Below are 26,184 nucleotides of genomic sequence, written 5' to 3' on the forward strand. Positions count from 1 at the left end.
TGGCTTATGTAAATAAATGCTGAACATATCTAATGCAAAATAGAAAAAGCAAGTTTTTCTACTTTTCCAGAGACAAATTATATTTTGCAATAGAACTGAGGAACAAAACTCACCAATATGTGGCAATTATATCACTATTTTAAAAATATGTGTATGTAACATTTCAAGTAACATATATATGGCACTTTGGGGGCATCTTTTTAAACATATAGTGCCTTATATGCATTTTTTCCTATCATAGAATATAAAATTTACATATAACATATTTAGAGCTATGATACTTTATTACATCTTTTTCTGTTTTATTTAGCATAAACCCTCTGAAAATAAGTATTAAAATGGGATTTTTAATTATTTTTAAATACCTAACTAATAACTACAGCCTAGGAAATATGGAAGATTACTTGTATTACTAATTTTTCCAATGTTTTGCTAAACAAATATAAGAAATATTCTCAGCATTGCACTACTAATGTTAACTAAAGCAAAAATAAATATATATATATATATACAAATGTAAATGTGTATAGAAATATATGTATATGTTTATTAAAAGGAAGTACATTTATTTAAATCTTGGCAACTGGGTACACAGGCCTAATTTTTTCTTTTTCTATTGTTAAGCACTAGACTGAGAAACCCCTTAATAAACACTGGGCAATATCTCTAAAGTCCACCATACATCCAATTGAAGGCAAGATGTTAAAATTAGAAAAAACACACAAATTCAGTATATAAATTACAACAGCATACTACAAATTAAATAAATCACTGTTAACATAGGTACCATCCACAAAACTAAGGTCTCTAAGGAAGAATCCGAGCTCACTAGAAAAGCTTCATACTCCATGTTTTGTCAGTCTCAAACTTCCAAAGAGCTTAGCACCTTCTCTAAAATGAGAGTGCAGAGCTGTGAAAGTGTTAAACATTCCTCGATAATGTCTCAACCTGCTCTTAAATCATAAAGGGGGGAGAGGAGGGAGGGCTTCAGATGGTATGTAGATTTCTACTTTATTAAAAAAGCACCAGTTTAACAACTTATTTTCAGCTAATAAAAGCCAAAAGTCAAGTATAGGAAAATGTAGTGAACACTAACTCTAAGGATTCAACTTATTAACTTAGCCAAATGCTATTTCTGTATTGCTTCCTTAAATTATTAATTTATGAGTTTTGCTTAGTCCTCTCCTGAGGCAATGCATTTTGTAGGTGTGTTGAATGCATGTAAATAAATGGAAAACTTTTATAAAGAATAATATACTACAAATAAAAACAAGCCTTTTTAATGAACACTGAATACTATAAACTAGGATTTACATAAATGGACTATAAAAAAAATTTTAGGAACTGTTAACAAATGAATCAAAAAACACAAAGTCAGAAAAATGAAACACAAGCCTATCACCAGTCATTCTTAAATCTACAATTAGGTCAGAATTCAGCAGTTTGAGGACTACACAATACTTTAAAAGCACTTTCCCTGAAAACTCAAAGTTTTCTTAACTTTTAAAAAACTGGTTTGAGGTTCCAGTTTGGTTTTTCCTATAAATCACTAGGTTGAATGATTCAACTAGATGACGAGTCTTAATATTCAAGATATTTGAGCAGATACTTTAGTTTACCAAGCAGATAGAAATATAGCATATTAAAGTCAATTTTAGTTAACTCTAATTTATTCAAAGCTTGATTGTGAGCAATAGCTCTTAAAAGAAATGCAGCATTGTTGATTCATATACAAGCATTTTACTTAACTACATTGGATAATAGCAGTGCTCCTAAAGGAGTATAAAAAGCAAAGTGATTAGCAGTCATTACTGTTAATTAGTGTTCACTTTACATTCATAGGGATGAACCTCCTCTGAGTTGAATAAATGGAAAGTTTCTTTTTGAAGGCTTGCCAAACCTTGCCTAGGTAAGTATTGGAATAAGCCATCAACTACCGTAAGAAGAATCAAAAACAGGGACAGATCGGCATCCAATTAGTATGTCTCAGTTTTTAAACAGGAAAAGGGTTGAGGGGAATGAGTAAAACTGGAAACTCATTCTTCACATTCTGAAATCTCACTGATAAAAGGAGGAAATGTGTGTTTATCAAACTTGCTGTGAGTGCACAGTTCATTTGGCGTCCTGTAAACAATTGCCTGGCTGCTCACTTCCAAATGCATGTGAGAATCTTGGAGACTCAGAACATCATATTGAGCAGGCAAGGTCACAGTAGTGATGCCCTGGAAGTGGGAAATTAGGAAAACCTGGCAATCAGAGGTTTAAGATTGACCAGAAAAAGCCCTCAGGCTTGCTTACCATCTTTCACCACCAGCCTGGCTGTCTCTGCTTATTCAATATTAACACAACAGCCTAGAAGTGAATAATTTTGTACACCTAACAAGAAGAGAAATACATTGACCATCTTATTTATATAAAGAATGGATATTTCTCAGGTTAAGAAGCCATCAAGAGATGGCTTGAGACATAGCTTTGTGAGGAAAGCAAAAGGCCTCCCATAAGTTCTATTAAGACCAGAGAATAGCAGGCATCCTGTTGATTATCAAGTTTCCTTTTTCCTAACTCCACTCCATTCTGTTCATTCTTAAATAAAGGCTAAATCCCCAAAATATAAAATGGAAAGAACAACAGTTCAAAACTATCACTGCCATCTTCTGAAAATGCAGGATTATAGAATGTCTACCTCTCTGTTATATACTTTTATGGAATGCTTACTTCTTCTGTTACACATTAAATAATAATAATAATTATAATAAGAGAAACTCCCAGTAGAAGACTACTGCAGTTAGAAATAATTATGGTTTCTCATGATTTTGAAAGGGAAAATGGTTGTCATTTGGAGATTCCAAGAATACAGAATAAGTGATACAAGTAGTTTTGCAATAGTCTTGTTTAAGCTACTATGCTACACAAGAATGAACTCCTCCAAAAAAAAAAAAAAAATCACCCCATTTGGATGTCCAAGATTTCACCTCAGTAAAGTTATTTTTGCAACTCTCTTTCCATCAATTATATAATCCTGCCACAAAAAAAAAAAAATCACTGAAATAACTAAATTTTAAAAGATTCCTGCAATATTGGGGAACTATGCCTAATTGAAACAAAACAAACTTAAAAAAAATCACCTTACTATAGTAGCTATTTTGACTGGCTGAAATAGGATAACGTAACTATGGATAAGGGGAAAGTCCCTCATGCTATTATTTTTGATCGAGGACTTAATTAAATATGTCATTCTAGAGAAAGGTAGTATATGTATGGAAAAAAGAAAACTGCCAACAAAATCAATACAATCTGGAGCCTCTTTTCAAAGAACCATGAAACTGACAAAATAGCCAAATATACTGACTTAACCTGGGAAACAGGTCTAAGTAGAATAAAATGTAATTTCAAATCTCACATGATGCCTTTTTTCTTTTTGTTGTTCAATTTTAAAATTTATAAAGATTTTAACTTTATAAAGCTCTGAGCTCTGGGCAATAAATATATACAAAACTCTTTGATTTCTTGCCCATTTTTTTCCTTATACCTCATTCCCATTCCATAGTACATTTAGCACCCAGGATATCTCCCCATTGACTTTCTTCTCCATCACCTCTTTCCAGAAAGTGTGTTAATTCAGTCTATCACATATCCCTGAGTGTTTTTTTTTAAACCTCTAACATGCTACACAAATCTAAGTCATATTTTATGTTATTTGTTCAGGTAATTAATTTTTCATTGTGGGATAGAAAAAATAACAATACCCAAAGAGATACAAATATTACTGAAGCAAATCTTTTCTCGCCACATTCCTCCATGAGAAATCATTATGGGATAATATGAGTGCTAGACATGGAGTCAGAGGAACTTGCATCAATTCCTGGTTCTATCATTTATGACTTATGTGATCTTAAGAGGAAAAGATAATCTCCGTGAGCCTTAGTTTTCTTTTCTATAAAATATGGGGCATCTTCTAGTTCTGGATATATTATTCTAAGATCTTCCTCCAGTATGGAAAAGGGAGATGCTGCTTCCAATCTTTCCCCTACAACTCATCTTTCCACACAGCTGCCAAAATATTATTATTATTATTATTTTTTTTTTTTTAAAGTAGAGCTCTGACCAACTCTAAGATTCCTCCCCTACTCAGAAATCTCCAGAGGCTTCTTTTTGCCTCAGGAATAAAATTCAAATGACTAATTCCAGCATTTAAAGCATTTTAAAATAAGGTCCATACTAATTTTCTAAATTTCTTTTTTATTACTCACCTTTATGCACATTTCATTCCAGGCAAACTGTCCTACTCATTCTCAGAATTTAGCAATCTACCAAGGGTATCTTTATACAGCTATCTTATTTTTGAAAATTACACCTTCCTCACCTCCACCTTTTAGCATATAAGGAATCAAGATTCAGTTTGTTTCAACTCCTTTAAGAAATCTTTCCTCTTCTTTCAAGTTATTCAAATTATCTTAAATGAACTCTTAAGTTATATGTCATTCATATTCTTCAGCAAATTATAAACTCCTTAAATGTAAGGACTATTTTTTACTTTTGTGACTTTGAAGAGACTGCCTTGCACAAAATAAATGCTTATTTAATGTTTATTCATTAAAATGGTAGAATTAGAAGTGGTAGAACTGAAAATCATTCCAAAAAGTAATCAAAAAGGCAAGAAAGACTGGGAGATGGGAATAGAAAAGAATAGAATGGGTAGACATTTTAAGTAGAACTCTCCTACCCATCTTATTCCTAAACTCTCACATCCCTATCCATCTCAAAACCACAAGCTTTATGGGTAACTTTTCTGTCCTTGAAAAGTAGTTCATATATAGTCTAGGGTCTAGCCACCTGATCACCTGAAAATCTTAGTATCTCTTAAAAAAAAAAAAAAAAAAAGATCTGTTTCTTCCTTCATGGTGTTGCTTCTCTTTGACTCTTCCTGATTTCCCTTAGCATTTTTGGGAGCTTTTCTAATCCAGCAGGATATTTCTCTAGTCAACACAGAAGATAACCTTTTCAGTTCCAGATCTTCGGTGCCACAGAAACTATGTTTTTTTGATTCAAGTAGAAAAATTCCAGTTGCAATCAATCCAAATCTGAAGGGTATTCTGGTTGTACAATCTTGAAAAGAAGTAGTATGAGTATTAAATGTTCTGTTGTAATCACTGAAGCAAGACCAACAGATACATTTATTGTATCCAGTTCAAAAGAACATGACTAAAAAGGACAGTCAAAACTTAGTTTAAAAAGAATAACAAAGGGTTACAAAACAATACTAATAAAAAAAAACCCTCAAATTTATAAATCTCAAAAATCCAGGTCAAAAAGTCAAGGTGCAATTTCAGAAGTTTCAAAAAGTTTATTAAGGGGTAATCTTAAAGAGAGCATGATGATCTAGTATCCACTATGAAGTAAACAAGAATTAATATGCATTATAATATAGGCAATAATGAAAAAATACTTGACAAAGTTAAACATTATAAAGAAACCTAAGGGAGAATTACCAAAGGCTGCTAAATGATCTCCTTTTCTGAAATAATAAGACAGGTTATTCTAAGTATGGGAAGGTTTAAATGTAGTCTAATAAGATCCTACTAGATCTTTTCAGTCTAAACTACTAATAGGGAAGTGAAAATCTATTTTATCTCAGTCTAAATTAGAAGACAGTCTAGGTCCTATTTTTAATGCTTTAGAAATAATCTCCATACATAAATCAAAGAATAAAATAGGCAGCAAAGAATCCTGCAACAGGGAAGATATGAGTAGGTTGTTGGCCTGCATCTTTAAAAATGAATAAAAGTCATTCCATTTAATTCCATTGACTTTTAAATGAACTACTTCTTAATATTATCTATATTTCCTCCCTTACTTTTTATAAATTTTAATCATCCAGCTACTCAAAAATCTACAATCTGCCTACTTAAATTAAGAAGCCCTTGCCTATTGTCCTACACAATGTAGTTTATATAAACATATCATATAGGTCTAAAAGAGTAGTTTAAGGTAAAGAATCATTGGAGTTAAATCCTACCCCCCCCAAAAATGCACCAAGTATCCTCAATGGAAATGAGAAATTTATTAATTAGATCTTTATTAGTTGCTGAATTTAGAGTGTCACTGTATTTTGAAATCTCTATACCTCAGTTTACTCACATGGAAAAGGGGACTAAAAGTGTAAATTCCAGGAAATATCTGAAAGATTTAATTAAATGGCTGAAAAAAGGCTAAATGAAAAGCTCTGAAGAACAAAAAAATTACAGGCAACAAAAGCAAAAGGATAAATCCAGCCAAATATATTATTTAAATTTGCCTCCATTAAAGCTTTTTCACATTTTGAACTTATTACTGTTCCTTTTCTCTCTGTATTAATTTACTAATAAAGCCAAGAGGGATTACACTCATTTCAGTGCCCACTCACAGCTACTATTTAATAATATACTAATGGAAATCCATATACACCCAAAAATGACATTTAACTTTACTACATTATTTTGGAGGATGAGATTAAGAAAAGGGAAGGAAAGGAAAGCAGATGAATGATATAACATTGTCATGCCAAGAGGGAAAAAAAAAAAAAAAAAAAAACTACCTCTCTTTAAAAAATTTAAATTATTTCATTTGTTCTCAAAATTTCTCTATTTTTTTCCCAGGAAGGGAAAGGTGTTACTAAGCCCTACTTACTACCTGCTTCAAAAAGATAAAAATGCTATTCCCATTTTGCAGTAAGAGTAACTAAGTCCTAGAAAATTAAACTACTGGACCAAAGGACCAAATTAGGTTAAAAGCTCCAAAACTAATCTTAGAATTAACTATTCCCACAGCACCTTAAATTCAAATGATTAATTTCTAAAATGAAATTGTAACAATGATTTTAATTCAACATATTTATTACTACCAATATCAAAGCACATTCATAATATGCATTTTGCTTACTTTCTAAGACCCAACCTTAGGTCATATTTGCACTCCAGACAGTTTCCACTTACACTTGCAAACCATGAGTTAATAATAAAACACTGGAGTTCTGTGTACATTACATGCATTTATTAATGAAATATCAGCTATTCAATTCTATGGACATAAACTATATAGTTGATAATTTAGCACAAGGTTCATTTAAAATCAACTTGAATTAAGTAAGACTTGATTTAATGTACTAAATTAAAGAAAAGATATTCATATGACAAAATCATAATTATTCAAAAATACGTAATTGGGTATTAATCAGCCAATAAACATTTAAGTATCTACTATGTTCCAGGCACTGTGTTAAACATTGGGGACACAGAAAGAGGCAAAGACAGTTCCTGTTCTCTAGAAGCTCACAATCTCTATTGAATGGGCCACTCAGCTGCTTCCAAAATAAGGCAAATTAATTATTAATATAAATTAATAAGAAATTAACAGAAAAAAGGCACTAGAATTGAGAGGTTCGAAAAGGTTTCCTTTAGATGAGATTTTAACAGTACTTATTAAAGGAAGCAAGGGAAGCCAGGAGGCAGAGATGAGGAGGAAAAACATTTCAGCCAAGGGAGATGGCCAGAGAAAATGCCACAAACCAAGACATAGAGAGCCTTTCTTTAAAAAGAGGTAGGAGGGCAGTGTCACTGGATCAAGGAGCACATGGCAAAGAGTAAAGTATAAGAAAACTGAAAAGTTAAGAGATTATCCATTGAGTACTAATTAATTTATTGTTGTTCAGTTATTATTTAGTTATTTCTAATTCTTTGTGATGCCATTTGAGGTATTCTTGGCAAAGCTACTGGAGTGGTTTACCATTTCCTTTTTGGCTCATTTTACAGATTGGGTACTGAGGCAGAAAGGGTTTAGGTAACCTGGCCAAGGTCATACAACTAATAAGTGTCTTGAGGCCAGATTTGAGCTGAAAAAGATAGGTCTTCCTGATTCCAGGCCCACCACTCTATCCACTGAGCCATCTAGATGCCCTAACTAAATACTGTTAATCATATAATCATAAGTTTGCAGAGGTTACTTAGCATCTAAACCTGTATTTGTTTATCTAGATTTCAAACAGCAGAACTACTTTTGCAAAGCTAAAAATTTTAAGATACTAAATAAGAAAAATATTCAAATGACAGGAGCAGTAGAATTGTCTGCTAAAAAAATGACCAAGTAATATATTTCTTGGATTAAAATTTCTTTTCAACGGTCTCAGGTAAGCATTATTTCAGAAAATATACTATTTTGTATATTTTTTTCACACACATACACAAAAATATATTTAATGTAGAAGACTATGTCATAAGAAGATGGAGGCATAACACATAAGCTAAAACATTGAAAACTAAAATCTATCCAGAATTTTAAAAGGCAAGACAAATGATAGAATCATACAAACTTAGTTTTCAATTTGTAACAGGATATAATGCATAGTATCCAGATGGGGTTTCTCTTCCCCCTACATAGTAAGTTCTGTTTACATAAAAAGAATTTATGGTGCCCTGCATTCAGGATTGGAGATGAAAAATGATGGCTCTGGACACTGTATTCAAGCCCTTCACCTTTATCAACCAATGTTTCATAATGACAAATCTTCATATATAGTTTTTCATCTTTTAAGCTCTAGATATTTTTTAGTAGTTTTTCCTCCAGCTTAAAAAAAGGAAAAACTGATGCAAAATTAAGTGATTTGTCCAGCAGCAAGTACCACACGCAGTGTAAGATGCAGTGTAGGAAAAAAATTAATATATGTTAGTATTACTGATAATTATTAATCAATTCCAAGAGCATATCCAGAAAAGACAGTCAGAGATGCAGGCCAAGAAATAGGGGGGAAAATGATCAATGGAGTAACAGATCCAGGAATTTTGCAAAGCACAATTCAGGAAGTTGAACCTTTAGGGAAGAATGTAACATATTTGATACATAGTTATATCGGTAAGAATAAATTCAGGGAAGCAGAAAACTTATAAAAAAATTTATATCCAAGGGTTCTGATAAAGACCTCATTTCTAAACTATATAGAGAAATGACTCAAATTTATAAGAACACAAGCTATTCTCCAATTGATAAATAGTCAAAGGGCATGAACAATTTTCAAACAAAGAAATCAAAGTCATTTCTAGTCATATGAAAAAAATTCTCTAAATCACTATCGATCAAAGAAATGCATATAAAGATAACTCTGAGTTACCACTTCACATAAATGTTGCAGGAAATGTGGAAAAATTGGGACACTAATACATTGTTGGTGGATGCAACCATTCTGGAGAACAATTTAGAACTATGTCTAAAGGGCATCAAACTATGCATACCCTTTGATTCAGCAGTATCTCTCCTGGGTCTATATCCCAAAGAGAGTATGAAAAAGGGAAAAGGACTCACATGTACAAAAATGTTTGTAGTAGCCTTTTTTGTAGTGGCAAGAAACTGGAAAGTGAGTGAATGCCTAATAATTGAGCAATGGCTGAATAAGTTATGGCATATGAATGTAATGGAATATTAAAGAAATGATCAGCAGGATGATTTCAAAAAGGCCTGGAGAGACTTACATGAACGGATGGTAAGGGAAGTGAGTAGAACCCAAGAGAACAACAATATACAACAACAAGATTATGTATTCAACTGTGATAGACTTGGCTCTTTTCAACAATGAAGTGATTCAGATCAATTACAATAGACTTGTGATAGATCCAAAGAGAGGGACTGAATGTGGATCACAACACAGTATTTTCTACTGGATTACTTACTGTCTAAGGGAGGGAGGGAGAAAAATTTGGAACACAAGGTTTTGCAAGGATGAAGCTATCTTTGCATATATTTTGAAAAATAAGAACCTATTATTATTAAAAAAAGAAAGAAAGAAATTAAACAGAGCACACAGATGTCATGGGAAGAATGGAGGAAAATAAAAATTTGTAAAAGGCAGACAATAGAATGATAAAGTGAAATAGCCAGGCTCAGTCAAGAATTGCCATTTTAAAATGTAATGAGTCAAGGTTTACTTGAAAATAGTGAATAAAGGCTCTTCAGGAATTCTGAGCAGATCAGTTGGAAAGATAATAGAGATATGATAGGTCAGAAATAAAAACAGTACAATAGATTGGCTCCATACATGGGCACAAGTACCAGGTTCACACCCTGGAGAGGATGCACAAATTGGAGAAACAGGCTACATAAGAACATGATTTTGACAGAATAAGGGAGCCCAGTTTACCTTGGAGAAACTTAGATTAGATTCATAGATACCTGTAGATAAACATACTGGATATATTTCAGAATTATCATAATTGATAATATGATCTGACAACAGTTTATTTCCAGGCAAATCTTACATCATCTGTTTCATCATACATATTTCATTCTAGAATCTAAAATACCCAAAGCTAACACAATCTCAATGAAGCTGCACCTGGGATTGAAAATTACATTGGTCTGCTGTCTAATTCTTGTGTTCTGAATCCAGGATCAATACCAAAAAAGCATTTACTGTGCCAAGGGACCAGGTTTAATGTCCAATATCTTGGGAACCGCCAAGGCTGAAGACAAGCTGTGCAATTTGGGAGAGCCAGAAGCAATCTGTAGAGGGCTCAGTGCCTGCTACCTATTGCCAAGTCTGAAACCCAGTGCCAAATACTGGAACTGTCCTGTGACTTCTTTCCATGAGGAATCCTTCCATATTTGCCTATCCCTAAATCAAGTCCCCAGAGGTATTTTTCCAAATTATGGAAGGAAAACAGAGTTATAGAATTAAACTCCTCCCATTCTCACTCCCAAAGCAAGCTTTTATAATGCAAACATTGAAATTAATTTGGAAGCTTGACCAATCATTATGTTTATGATATAATGCTGCAACTGGAAAGTCAATCATAGCTCATTTAAGAACTGCCAAATTTGATAGGACATTCTATCCTGAACTGTGTCATTGTGATGCCTATGCCCATTTAAGCACTTGCCTTTGCCTAAGAGGGAAAACATGAACAATTAATTTAACAATAATTTTAATGTTATATTTTTCTTTATTGAGTATTTCCCTTGCAGTTGATAGGTTCATAATAAAAAATAATAGTCAATTCTGAAATATCTATCCTAATAGGAAAAACAACTGAAGTTCATAGATTGCAAAGAAGTATAATTTTAATCACCATTTAAATCTAGCATCTAACTTTTCTCTTTCTGATTCTTTTGATTGTGATTTGTCATAATTTTTTCCTTCTATTTCCACCTTTTGTTTGAAAAGATAATAAACAGAAAAATGAGTGGAGCAGGGAACAACAGGACAATCAAGAGGCATAGCTCAATCACTTACTAGATTACTGTTCCCTTAATACTTTTGAGGTAATGACATTCTTTCCCAATCTCATGTCTAGGGAAACATGGGCAAGGAAGAAGAGATTGGGCAAGATGACAGACATAAACAATACTTTAAGAGAGCTCAAACTCCATTTGCTTAGATATTTAAAAGATACTAATGGAAGCATAAAAGGTAATAACTAGGATGGAAATCACAAAAAAACTATTAAGTTTTACTCACTCAATTTTCAAAGGAAGGAACTGTAACCTATCTAGGCTATATGTTCAGCCCAAGGTTACACTGCTAGTTAGTGGCAAAACCAATAGCAGAAACTAAATCTCTTAAGTTCCATTCCAGTGTTCCTCTTTACATATACATATCTACATTATATATACACACATACACACAAACATATATTTTCATTCAAATAATTAATTTTTTAAACTGTCCAAAAAGCTGTAATGATGCTGTAATATTAGATCTGGTAGAAGCCAGGAAGTAGGAGTCTCTGATCAATGAAGTAGGTATAAACCAAACTTCTCAGCTCAGTTATCAAAATTTATAAAAATTTATCTTTAAAAACTATTAAATGATATCCAGCAACAAGTTTTACTTTGCTACTTCACAATGAGTCATTGTGATTAAATGATTTATATTCTATAATTGTTATATTTAAAATAAATTTGAAGTTGGTGCTAATGATTGCTGTGATTTTCTTACAGGGAGACAAATAGATAACACCTAAATCTAAACAAAAGAGCTGGTAGACTAGCTCCTAGATTGGAGTATTTCAAAACAATGAAACCCAGATATTTTTAATAAAACAGAATGTCAGAAGATTATAAATGAAAAGAATATCAGAAAGGCCAAATTTCCATCTTATCCAGGCTCTCAAAAATATGCTACAATGGAAAACAAATCTTTTCCCACATATTTTGTGCTCAATTTACAAATCTATAAAAGAGTAATATACTACAAGAACAAATCATTTTTCATTCTTTTTACAATCACCATTTCCTTCCTACATGTTTTTCTGTCTTTCTGAACTTCAGTATCATGTCTGTCATGCAGTCTCACCCTAAAATTTCCCTCAGCAAGTGGGGCTTCCTCATTCTGTATAACCATCTGAACTAAAACTCCCTAGCTCCCATTGTTGGATTTCTCCTGGAAGCTCCATTATAAAAAGGGGCCAAGACCAGCCAATTTTCATTCCTTTTTTGCCTTGTTTCTGAATTTATGGACCTCAAAACTATGCCTCTGCTTGGGTACCATTATTTCCTTTCCCTCATCACCTATTTTGCTTTTCCTTCCCCTGTTAGAATGTATGCATCTCCAGAGCAAGGATTGTCTTTCCTTTGGTTCATATTTGTATCTTTAGCATCTAGCACAATAAGTGGCACACAGTAAGCACTTAATAAATATTTGTTACCTTTCCTTGCCAGCAAACAAAAGGCAAGAAAATCTACTTTGATGGGGCTGTAGGAAATCAAGCATATTAACATACTATTTTAGAGCTAGGAATGGTGCAAACATTCAGTAAAGCATTTGGAATTATACTGATTAAAATGTCTATAATTTCTGACCCTGAAATTCTACTGCTAAACATATACTACAAAGATGTTTATGATTAAAAAAAAAGAAATGTGTTACATCTAGCAAAATATTTATAGCAGTACTCTGTAGTAGCAAAAAAGGGAAAAAATGAGGAAAAAATTCTTAATTTGAGAATGGCTAAACAAAATTATTGCATAGGAATATAATGGAATTATTATTGCTTTACAAGAAATAAGGAATATGAAAAATAGGGAAAAGTATGAGAAGACATATGAAAAGGGACATAAACAGAACCAGTAAGACAATATATATAATGACTTCACACTATAAATAGAAAGACTATAAATAAAACAAAAATAAAATTTGAAACTGAATGTTGCGTAATTTCAATGACCAAGCTTGGTTACAAAGAGAACATGAGACTATACTTCCTTCTCTTCTTTGGAAAGGTAAGGAACTATGTGTGGAGAAAACAATATAATGTTAAATCTGGCTGATGTGTTGCTAAATTTTTTTTTGCCCTTTTAAAAGTTTCTTTATTATATGGCTCTCTCTAGGAAACAAAGGAAAAAATACTGGGAAATGTAGATGCTAACAAAAAGATATTAATAAAAATATAATTCAAAACCTAACTCATTAAGATTTCATTGGTCTGATTTGAGCAAGGTAATGAAATTCACTTTAGTAATTTAGCCCTATAATATGGGAGAAGGGAAAAACAATATACATGCTTCTTATGGTATTCTCTCAGTAAGGAAGGAAAATGTGATGACAGACTAGCTGCAATGGAATTACAGGTTTAAAAAAAAGAAGTTAGTAAGTTGCTTACATAAGGCTATCATAGTAAAGACAAGGTATTATCCACCACCTCTTACTGATTAATAGTCCTCAAGAAAAGAAATTTAAACTAATAGAATGCTTTCCAAAAACACAATTTTTAAATAGTAACTTAGTTACCTATGAACAAATTAATGCACATGTTAATTTAATTGTGAAACTATTACTAATATACTTGTAGGGAGAAAAATTACTTGGAAATTGATTATCTTTTTGAATAACCATCCTAAAGACTTCCTTCTAGTTTTGATTTTTTGTTTGTTTGCTCTTTCTGCATTCCATAGGAATTATAGCACTATAATCTTTGGCACTCATTTCATCCAACCACTGCAAAATAAATGACAAAATTTGAAATGCTGCAAGTGATCCCTAAACTTCAAGTTTTTTTTTCAAAAAGTTTGAATTTTAACAGAAATATTTCCTACAAAAATCTCAGTGCTAATTTTTAAAAGATAGATTTTAAATATATTTAAAGTTACACTTTAATCTGTTACAAATAAATGTATAAAGTGAAAATGAATCTAAATGTTTTTAATATTAAAAAGATTAAAAACTGCAATTCCATCTTTTTCTTAGGACAAATGAAGATTAAAAAGAATTATAGCTTTTCTAGACAATTTTTTTCTATAATTACTCAATTATTCATTTGAATATGTAAGACCTCAATGGCAATTTTTGCACCATAGTGCCGTAAATGGGTTTAACTGTAAAAGCCTGATTACACAGTGTCTCCCATAAAAGCAATATATTTCTGATATTTATGTCTCTAAAATATCCTATAGTAAAATTAATAATTTCTACACAGGAAAAGAAGCAGCTATTTGGTCCTGGACAACTTGATAACATCTCTTTCAACTTATAGTTATAATTATCATGTATGAACTTCCAAAGCAGAAGTTGTCAAGATTTAACATTAGCATTAATTTATGTCATAATTGACTGTTACTATAAAGATAATGGCATAGCATCCATTTCATCAGACAGCATGTATCGAAAGTGAAATTTCACCTTAATTACTAAGAATCTGTCCGTTTTTAATTAAATTGATCAGTAATATATTATCTTTTTTTTTTGACTTGGAAGGCTGTTATTATCACAAAGCTGAAACTGTCAACTTGCTACAATTCCTTTTTCCAAAATGATTAAGAATAAAACTTTCAAGCAATGTAATCAATGATATATCTAATTTGAAACCCATCAAAATTACTATGTTAAAAACTTTACATCCTGTTTCACAGAACTATGAAAAGGACAGTCTGAAAAGTTAATGTAATGGAGACCAAATAGTGTAATGGAAAAGAACAATTTATTTATAATCAAAGAAGCTTGATTTGAATCTTATTTCTACTCCTTAATAGATGAGTGAACTTGGGGAAGTCTTCTAACATTTCTAGATCTCAGTTGTCTCATCTGAAAAAACAGAAACAAAAACAAAAACAAAAACAAAACAAAACAAAACAAAAAACCAAGAAGGAATTAAAGCTAAATGATCCCTAAGATTTGGCTTACCTCTAAATTATATGATCCTTCTTTACCTTGGTGCAACAATTGATATTATTGGATAACCCTCTTCTAGATCATGTTATATGAATATCACTGTTTAGCAGAGAAGATACAGGGAACCTCATTAGCTAATTTCAATTATTTAAAGAACTGCCACATAAAAAATATATCATTAGATTTATTTTTCTTGATCCCAGATGATAATATTATGAGTAAAGGCAAGAATTTGCATAAAGAAGATCTAGCTTCATGTAGGAGAAAATCTTTCTAACATTTAGGGCTACCCAGCAGTGGAATGTATTGCCTTGGGAGGAAGCAGAACCCCCTTAATAGAGAACAATGAGAGCACAGATTTAAATCTGAAAGGGACCTAGTGCCATCATTTTACAGAAAAGAATAATTTTGGATAAATCCTAATAATAATAAAAATCATAACAATAATAACAATAATACACACTGATCATAAAAATATCATGAAGTAAACTAAGAATTACTGCCATCCTGAAGTCAAAGCTGAAGAGGAAAAACATTTAAAATAAAAATCCCTAAATATACACTTTCAAATGTATAAAATGTATAGGAAAATATCTTATAGAAAATATAATAAATCAAACTAAATAAAAGACCTATTAATGAAATGTACCCACAGAAAGGGGATATTCATCAAAAAGGAGGAAAAAAATTGATGAATATTCTCAAAGCACATAATAATCAGGTAAAAAACATAGAACACTTTTGGAACAAAGAAGCATTATTTCACTGAACAACAGATAATTATACAACACTGGGGTTTTTTTCTAATGTACCAAAAATGGTTTTCATCTAGGAAGAGCCTATGAAACTGTTTTACTCCAAAAATGAAATAAAAAAGCATTGACAGGAAATATCCACATGAACTTAGCCAAGGAACTTAATAAGGAAGCATCAAATAAATAGATGAGACATATGGATTTGTTTGGGAAAACAAAGAGAATAAGAAATTACAGAAGTGTTATCTTGAATGAGTCCAGATAGGGGTCAATATAGGATGTACAAGAAAACTATGGAAAATGTGCAACACATTATTGTAACCTTTAAAAATTTAGTACCAACTGAACACCTACCAAGATATGATATGCTAGCTAGAATTGTAGATCAGCTATTCACTATCTTTCAAGAACTGAGAGACAACAAATTACCACAGTACACAAAAATATCCCAAAATATATCCTTCAAGAATCAATCTAGAACTGTACTAGAACTGCAATATGACCATAGATTGAGCTACTACTCTAAATCACTAATTCATAAAAGCTTTAGAAAAATGTTTTTAACAGATGTAGCCACATCAAACCTTGGTAATCTCCAAAAGGTTTCAAAATATAGAACTTCAACCAAGATCAAAATTATATGGGTACAGGATAAGGTAGATATTATCCCTATTGTCCTATCTGCTACTAGAATTAAACTGAAGATGCTTTCAATGAACCTAAAATGGATGAGTTTACATCCTAGTACTTTTAACCAAGGACAGCTCAATGCCTCTGGATAAAGGGCTGGTCCTGGAATCCAAAAGACCTGAATTCAAATCCAAGCTCAGACACTTATTACAGTTGTGAGACCTTGGGCAAGTTGCCTAGGAGGCAGTTAGATGGCTTGGGGATAGAGTGCTGGGTGTCAAGAAGACTTGTTGTATGATCTTGGGTAAGTCACATAGCCTCTGTATTAATCCACTGGAGAAGAAAATGGCAAACCATTCTTGTACCTTTGTCAAGAAAACCCCATGGACAGTGTGGTCCATGGGGACATGACTGAACAACAAAAACTTTTATCCAACTATCTTGGTCACTTATGAAAATTAGTACATTAAGTCATTTTGGTCACCTATGAAATACTAAGCATAAAAGAATAATAGCTGCCTAACAATTTGTCTCAGGACCTATCTGAACCTCCCTGGAAAACACAAAAACAATAATAATATTTTTACAATGCACTCTAAAATTTGTTAAGGACTTTTCTCACAACAGTCTTACAAGGTATTACAATTATTTTAAGCTAGGTTTGGACTCCAAGTCAAACACACTACCTCCTACATTACCCTTTTGCAAATTACCCAGCCAGTCTTATAAGTAGAAAGGAGTTAAAACTAAGAACCAACAAATATTTATTAAATGCCTATGTAAAAAGAACTCTGCTAGGCAATGGGGCTACAAAAACAAACAAAAAAAGTTGTTATTGATTTAAAGTAATTTATATTCTACAAGGGAAATATAAGTAAAAGTGTGTGTGTGTGTGTGTGTGTGTGTGTGTGTGTGTGTGTGTGTGTGTGCACGAAAGCGAGCAAGTGCATACACGTGTAAGTATGTGTAAGGGCTGAGAATAGAACCTAATTCATTCCAGTGTGCAGTGTGGAAATTCTCTCCATTAATGCAAATCAGCAATCTGTCTATAACATATCTTGTAGAGATGTCTATGGCATTGAGACATTAGGTAATGTTCAATGGTCACCAAAAGCTTTCTAGTACGGGAAAAAGGAAGGCTTTCTTGAATCCAGGCCTACTCCCAAAGTCAATCATAAACCTACTATACCACAATGCTTCCATGAACCAATATATACATGGTAATTCTAGGAAAGGAGAGAGTACTAAGGAAACCAGAAAAAAATTATTAATGAAGCTGGGGATTTTAAAACTGAGAAACAAAGAAGAAGTGTATTTCTTCTTTAGAGTATAAGCCTCTACAATGGAAGGGAGGAAAGAGATGGACTGCTAAATTTGGGGAACACAGAGCTGGCCAGTTTGGCTAGAAAATAGAGTAAATGAAGGGAAATAATATACAGTAAACCAGGAAAGAAAGGCTAAAACCAGACTATGAAGAGACACTGATTCCAAGTAAAAGGACTTGCCCTTTTTCTCAGAATTAGGGACTCATTGAAGTTTCTTGGGTAGAGACACTGTCAAACTTATGGTTTTCACAAATTACTGTGACAGCTATGTGGAAAACAGTTTGGAAATGGGAGCGGTTAAAAGCCAAGTGTCTAATTAGAAGGTTATTACAATGTTTTTTGATAATGATTATTATGGTAAAACTTGTTACTCTTTCTCAGACAAGAGTAAGTAAATAAAAATATAACTATTAATAGCTTAAAAAAGAAAATTCTTAACATTAAATTTTTTTAAATGTAGATTCTTTTATTTAATATTTGAACTAAATCCTCTATGAATACTAAACTTTGATTTAGTAACAGAAAAATGAATATATAAAGCTTCATTAATTTCTCAGAGAAGGCCTATAAAATTCTCTTGACAATGAGTCACTGGTGATAGCTTCTAGGCAAAGGATTTCTGCAGAGCAAGAACATCCCATGCAATGTCACTAAAGAGCAGAATAAAAGGTGGATCTCAAGCAGGTCACTTAACAGCGCTTGGACTTAGTTTCTCATATGTAAAAAGATGAGAATTAGAACAGATGACTTCTAACTTCCAGTGTAAAATCTCTGATTATTGATATCAAAAGTCTGCCATAACTTCAACTTAGTTCAATATACAAGTTATCAAATATATGCTCGGTACTTACTACAAAATCATGGGCTAGGCCTTCAGTATCATTAGCATTATTGCAAATGTGAAATAAAAGACTGAAAATCAAGACTTTCTCCTTGAGACTTCACAAAGTTTAATAAACTTAGAGAATTATTGTATATTACAGCTATCTTTGATATCTCATCTCCCTATTAATTCATAAACTAGCATCTTCTCAGTGTTTCTCAGTTTTCTGCATTCAGCAAGTACTTAAAGGTTTGATGCAGTTTTTTTTTTTGTTTGTTTGTTTTGAGGCTGGGGTTAAGTGACTTGCCCAGAGTCACACAGTTAGGAAGTGTTACCTGTCTGAGACCAGATTTGAACTTGGGCCCTCCTGAATTCAAGGCTGGTGCTCTACCTACTGCGCCACCTAGCTGCCCTGATGTAGTTTTTGCTGGCCAAAAAATGTTGAGGATAAAGAAGAAAAAGATTAACTGCAGTCAATGATATCAATGACAATGAACAGTTATAGATTCTGACATCTAAGCATTCTTTTAATGAATGTTCACTGGGCTAGATAAACAGCAACAATATATTTAATTCAACAGACATTTAGTAAATAACTACAATGTACTGGGGAGATAGAAAGATAAGTAAGCTAGTCACTACCTTTGTGGAGCTTAAAATTTATTAGGCAGGATATGACAATACAACAAATATTTATTAAGTTTACTAAGAACAACTAATTATAATGCAAAAGAGACCAAGATAAATAACAAAGGTACAAAGTACTCATGCAAAATCCCAGAAGAGAAAGGTTATTTCTTATTGGTTTAAAAAAAAAAAAAAGTGCTCTTAAATTCTTATGCCTAACAAGAATGAAAAATGAAAAAATATAGCTATCCCAAACCTTCTATATAATCAATAATCTAAACCATGACTATAAGCCATAAAAAAGCTTGCTTCAGTTTTTCCTGAAGCAAATAAAATTCCTTGCAAAATACTCCTTGCTTTTCAGTAGATTTTAAACTACATATGACTCTACTGCCAGACTATAGAGTGCGGTATAACTAATGAGAAACCATACCTTAACATATTTCAGAAGTTCATAGAGATCTTCTACCTCATCACCTTCACATCTGCTATACATTCGTCCAGTATCCACACTGGTCCCTTTGATGGTTTGACGATATAGTGGGAGAGCCATTGCTTTGGCAAACAGTTCAATGGCCTGATGTCCTACTGTCTGATACATGTAACTATCCAATTCATCTGATTCCACTGTGATAAAGAAAATAGAAATGCTCAATTAAAGAAAATCAAAAGGAAGCTGGAACTTTGTCAAGTTACCAAAATATTGCAATTAGTTATAATAAAATACAAAACTGAAAAAGAATGCTTTAGGTATCTTCCCATTATGAAATGAAATCTTACATACCAGTCTACCATGATTATTACTACATGAAGTAATGAAAATAGAAAACTGTGGGGTCAGCAAGCACCATCTTCAGGTAATATTCCAGAGGACTACATCACCCAAGCTCTGAGTCCAAAGAGTTAAATTGGTAATTCTTTGTTATCAGAATTACATTAGTATTGAAGTCCTCTGAAAGCAAGAATCATTTTACATTCTTTGTACTTGTACCCCCAGCATTTTGTAGAGTGTCTAGCACATTGGATGTGCTGAATAATTACTGATTTAGTCAACAACATTTTGCCACTATCTCTTGAGTTCTTCCTTAGCAATCTTAGTAAACATCATGGAACCTGAAAGTGATATTCAATTCACCTATGTTCTAATCATCTTTCCTACTGGCTTGCATAAACACTTACACACACACACAGACTTAAATATAATGAATGTTCTAACAAGAAATAAGAATTCATGTGTCTATATATATATACACATACATACACATATACACATGTATGTACATATCTATGTGTATGTCTGTATACATATGCATGTATATCTGTGTGTATGTTTTGAGAGTCTCCAAAGAATAAATTAATATTCTCAAGTTATTTTCTCAGTTTAACTTCTTTTTTCAATTCAAATTGATATTATTTTAATGGATTATGGATGATTAAAGGATTTCTTTTATTTACAAGGCATCACAAAACTACAGAGTCAGAAGAGATCCTTGAGATCATCTAAGTCCAATTTCCCTTACCCACCTACACATTTTACACGTGAGAAAAAAAAAGACTTGAGAGATATGGACCCTGCCCTAAGATATCAATTGACTTGCCTAACGTCACACAGCTAGTAAATGAAAAAGCTATGTCTTATGATTTTCCATCCATTGCTCTTACTATTACTCAACTATCTCATAACTGATATATTTTTCTTAATCAATGGATACTAGCAGTACAACTATTATCATGTGAAAGTCGGCAAATTTTTTATATTAAAAAGATGTTGTTATGCTGAAAAAAGTGAGGAACCACTGCTGTTGTCATAGGTTAGTTTTAGGGATGAGTCTTAAGGACTGCATTATGTATTACCAAGCAAATATTCCAGATAGGAGAAATATTCCTTATGCAATGTAAAAAAAAGACATCGAGTGTCTAATATGGTATTTATAGTATTTATTTGGGATTTTTAAAATTATTCTTGACAACATGCCCATAAACTAAAAGACAAAAACCTAAAGAAAACATAATAAACCTTTTACTTTCCTTTGCAAGATTTACATTTGAATTTTTACTTGTAAAATAATCTGAGCATACAACAACAAACCCACAAATATAATAGTCTTCTCTCAATCTGTAGTATTGTAAAACAATGTAAAAAAATGAGTGGGAGAAAGTTTAGTTAGAATTTTTGAATCTATAAAGTTACATTCTAGATTACTCCATTATTGTAAATTCCTTTCTCTCTAATTTAGAATAAGAATTAGAACACGATGTACTTGGAAGAACAAAATGTACTCATCCCTATTTCACATGACACCTAAAAATGCACCTTTTAAGGTAGAGCTGTATGAATTCATATAAAGGACTCTGAGTTGTTGGGGGGGGGGGGGGGAAATCTAGTTGTTAATATAATAGTTTTTTTTCAACTTGGTAAGAAGACAGTCTCTTTAGTTCCATCTAATCCCTGACTATCATGTTACTTTATTAATTGAAGCTTTGAAGACAATAAGTTAGTATGAGATCAAATAAAAATGAAAAGGCTCTACTGTTGCCTGGAGCACCTCAATTAATTTGCCACAAAATGTCCTACCACACACTTAAACAGAATTGTTTTATGAATATTATTGCAGAAGTCCACATTCCTGATAGGAATAAAGGCATTTCTATCCTAACTATTGAGAACTCAATTGGATGAAATCACTCCAATTTCTCTGACTCTGTGGCCAACTCTATTCCTTACTTTTTATTATGCTCCATGGAAAACTTATTTGGGAAGAAAGAAGGCAGTTGACAAAGCAGATCTTTCGTAGCTTAAATCAAAATTAGTTGAATCTTTATTCACACTGTAAAATTGCACAACATCTTTTACCCTCTATTTGAATATGTATACTCTGACTTAAAAATTTTTATCTTAATGCTATTTCAATAGTGTATTCTTTAACTTTTCCCCTTATTCTTGCCAATTCTTAAAATCAGTCTTTCAAATTTTTTTACTCATTCCTAACACATTATCCTATCTCAAATGTTCCCAAGGCACAATAAAATTAAAGATCATGTGCTAGTGACATGATATAATATATACACAAGTTTTTTCATGAGGGGAAAAATATTGTCAAATATCTGTACTTTTAAATGATAATCTCTATCCAAGGCTTGAAAACTACAATTGAATGATCTAGATTTTCTTATTGGACAAATAGTAGAAAGGAAGGAAAATCTGACTTTCCTTTTTAATGTATAAGTTACAGTAACAGTCTTTGTCCATCTGCAATCAATCAAGGTTTCTATCAATTCTATGTACATAACACCCTTTTATACCAATTTCCTCTGGACTCACACAATCACTACTCTCATTTGAGTTTTCATTACTTCTCATAGCACTAGTATCACAGGCTTCTTTCTAATGATCTCCTTGCTTTCAATCCTGTCACTAATTTATCCTCTAAATTGTAGCCAAATTAAAGTTCCTAAATTACAAATCTGATCAGGTCACTCCCATACTCAAGAAACTTTAACAATTAAGTAACTGTTAATTTTTTGTCCTATTTAAGTATTTGCCAGCCTTCCCACCTCATTCCTCCCCCCCGACTTAAATAATAAAATGAGTTCAAATAATTTTGTATAACATTCTTGTAAAAACTTAGTGAAACTAAAAACACAATAGAAATCTAAAATAAATTAGGTGCTAGGGAAAAAAAGACAGCTTTATTAAATACAATTTTTAAAACTAAAAATACTTGTGAATTGTTTCTCCTCACTTCAAGGCAGGTTTGAAGATCAATAATAACAACATTAAAAATATTAATTTTTTCCTTGTTTCTTTTGAGTCAGGAACTGAATGCCATCTCTAAATCTAGAGGAGGCTTGGTCCTGGATAAACAGTTATTATCAATTCCCAAAGCCCCCCCAATAGCAACATGTCCTCTCACAATGACACCTCTGCTAAGTCAACCGTCTAGTTAGTTGTTGTCTACCTTCCTACCTAACTTCCAATAACATCCAAAAAAGGAGATAATGGATTAAAAATGGCATTGGACTAAAAGTTTCAACTAATATTCAGTCATTCTAATACTATTTCAAGGTGACTCATTATTCATTCATTCAGCCAAATGCCTTTTAAGTTCTACCACATGCAAAGCACTATCTACTACATATTTGGGAAATAGGAGAGTGCTGAACTTGGATTCAAAGGACTTGCATTAAAATTCTGGCTCCACTACTTAATAGTTGTATGCCTTTGGGCATATCAGTTTACTTATATATATTTCTTAAATCCTAGAATCCCATTAGTTCCAGGTACTAATCAGAAGAAACTCATGAAATAGTTGGGGCACAGAAATATACATGATACCACCAGAAAACAATTCAAATCAATATAAGCAAGTAAATGATACATGGTACAACTGAATACATAACTCCTAAGGGAATATTAAAAAAAAAAAAAAAAAAAGAAAGAAAGAAAGAAAGAAAGAAAGAAAGAAAGAAAGAAAGAAAGAAAGAAAGAAAGAAAGAAAGAAAGAAAGAAAGAAAGAAAGAAAGAAAGAAAAACAGATCATACTAGAAATAGGAAGCTTCTTTAAAAAGGAGAACCTTGAATTAAGCCTTTAAGTGTCAGATATGAATTTCAAAGGAGGAGGGAAACAGTTATGGATGGTATAGTCAGGTGATGGTAAAGGGATGAAGCTAACTAAAATTTCTATATCAGGAAATCATGAGATAAAACTGGAGATATGCTCTTTTTTTCTTTTCCTGTTACCTTCTGAATATCATTCACTAGGTGATTAGCAAAATTCAAATTATTCACTTTTGAAAAAAAAATTTAAACAGCATAGAGAAGAATTTTATTATGGAGAAAATTGAAGCAAATAACTAAAATGAGTTTGAGGATTAGATCTCATTTACCTACTTGAAACCACTGTTATTCCATACAAAAAGTGATCACATTATATTCCATAGTGTTGGCTAATAAAATTAAGTGATGATTATCATTTTTGCTTTTTTCAAGTCTCTCTCTCTCTCTCTCTCTCTCTCTCTCTCTCTCTCTCTCTCTCTCTCTCTCTCTCTCTCTCTCTCTCTCTCTCTCTCTCTCTCTCTCTCTCTCAGTACCCACCCCCAGCATGTTTGGAAAAAAACCTAGATCCTTTTTGGATAATAAAAAAATAAATAATGATATAATTTTACCTTGGTTTTTAGCTGGTCTTAGGTTTGCCAAAGCAACAATCTGATGTCCAGCAGCAACACATTGCATCATATTATAGCAGCTGTCCTTCCCACCACTGAGGAAAAAAAAAAGTTATATAATGGGGCTATTACTTCAAAAATAATTAAATCTAAGTACAGCATAAATATTTAGCTTAACTTTTCATAATTCTGCAATGATTGCTTCAGAATGAGAATTCATGAAAAATCAAGCAATTTCCAAATTATATACAATGTAAGCACTTGAATTTGAACGTTTAAGGATGATACATACATATGAAATTATTTGCCATCATTAATTTCTAAAAACATCCAAGACTTCAGATTCTAAACCAAATCTGGTATTTTGTCAGTAGCCTTAATGTGCAAAATTGTCTTGATTAAAAAATTAGCTATATATTTATCACATAAGCTCCTTAAGTAAAATTTCCCCTGAAAAGTTAAGAAACAAAATTGCCAAAACCCAGAAAATCAACTTATTTTTCATCTCACCACAACAAAATCTAAATGACAGCCATCATGAATTAAAGGATTAAGTGAAATGCAACATGTCCCAAAAGTCTTGGTGGCAATTTTAAGTTATTAAAGTTTAAATACAAGTACACCCTACATGTTTAACATATATAGAATTGCTTGCCATCTAGGGGAGGGGATGGGGAGGAAGAAGGAGAAAATCTGAAACACAAGGCTATGCAAGGGTCAATGTTGTCAAATTATCCATGAATGTGTTTTGGAAATAAAAAGCTTTATTTAAAAAAAGAGAAAATTAGCAAAAGACAGTGCTTATTTATTATAAATTGATGACACTTGACACTAATGACCTATAAAAATGGAAAACTAAATACTATCAATAGTTAAAACTAGCAGCTAGAGCTCTAGAAGTCAGGAAGCCTTGAGTTCAAATCTGGTAGCAGCTATGTGAAGAGAACATCAGCAAGTCCATTTCAGTTATGAAAGGAGGATAATCATATCAACAGTACCTATTTCACTAGGCAATTGTAAGACTAAAGGCAATTTTATATGTAAAGCACTTTCCAAACTTTAGCACACTATAGAGGTGTCAATTATAACTGCTAATGTTTCTATTTCTCCACCACTAAAGAGCAGGTAAGAGGCCATTGCCCTAATAATATAATATACAGATTTTTATTCATTTCAATTCCAATTCTGCCCCAGTTCCCTCTATAGTAAAAACACAAGTCATTATGCCTAAGCAATTGGGCTTTGCACACTGTGGATTGGCAATCTGGAAAGTTGGGGGGCAGGGAGGGGAGGAGATAAAGGAAGGATTTTTTCATCCTCCACTATACTGACCTATTATTCTTCTGCACATTCCAATTCTTTCTTGCTCTTTTAATTCTTTTATTTTTCTCTTTTCACTGCCCCATTCCCCATTTTAGGACTGCCAGTATACTCATAACACCATGAGGTTAAAGAGAGTGCTGACTTGATCTAGTCTTTAGGCCCATTCTCATTTGTGAGAATGCCTGAGTTGAGATTCTGTATATCAGAAACTATAGAACCAAAATCAGAATCTATCTCACACATCCTTGCTGCAAAATACAATGAAAATTGTATGTAATGTTTTAAATAAAAAGGTTACTCAGCCTATCAAAAAGACTATTAGAACAATTCAATTAGCTTTCCTCTTCTAAAATATTATAACCAATCAATAAATAAACATTTATTAAGTACCTGTCACTATATATAGGC

General features: G+C 32.3%; 1 protein-coding gene across 4 annotated transcripts in view; it reads right to left on the reverse strand.

The window, feature by feature from the left end:
- The window catches only part of DPH6 (diphthamine biosynthesis 6), a 454,085-nt gene that overhangs the window by 424,214 nt on the left and 3,687 nt on the right, over positions 1–26,184 (reverse strand). For 3 of the 4 annotated variants that reach the window (XM_074289213.1, XM_074289214.1, XM_074289215.1), the window contains exons 2-3: positions 24,454–24,548; positions 19,721–19,914 (exon numbers count right to left, since the gene is read on the reverse strand). In XM_074289213.1, coding sequence (XP_074145314.1) covers positions 19,721–19,914; positions 24,454–24,548 — 289 coding nt within the window. Of the gene's footprint in view, positions 1–1,927; positions 2,223–19,720; positions 19,915–24,453; positions 24,549–26,184 lie in introns of those variants that run through there. The other variant, XM_074289217.1, reaches the window with a different exon arrangement.

This window comes from Sminthopsis crassicaudata, chromosome 2 (genome assembly GCF_048593235.1).
Source record: "Sminthopsis crassicaudata isolate SCR6 chromosome 2, ASM4859323v1, whole genome shotgun sequence".
Classification (NCBI taxonomy): Eukaryota; Metazoa; Chordata; class Mammalia; order Dasyuromorphia; family Dasyuridae; genus Sminthopsis; species Sminthopsis crassicaudata.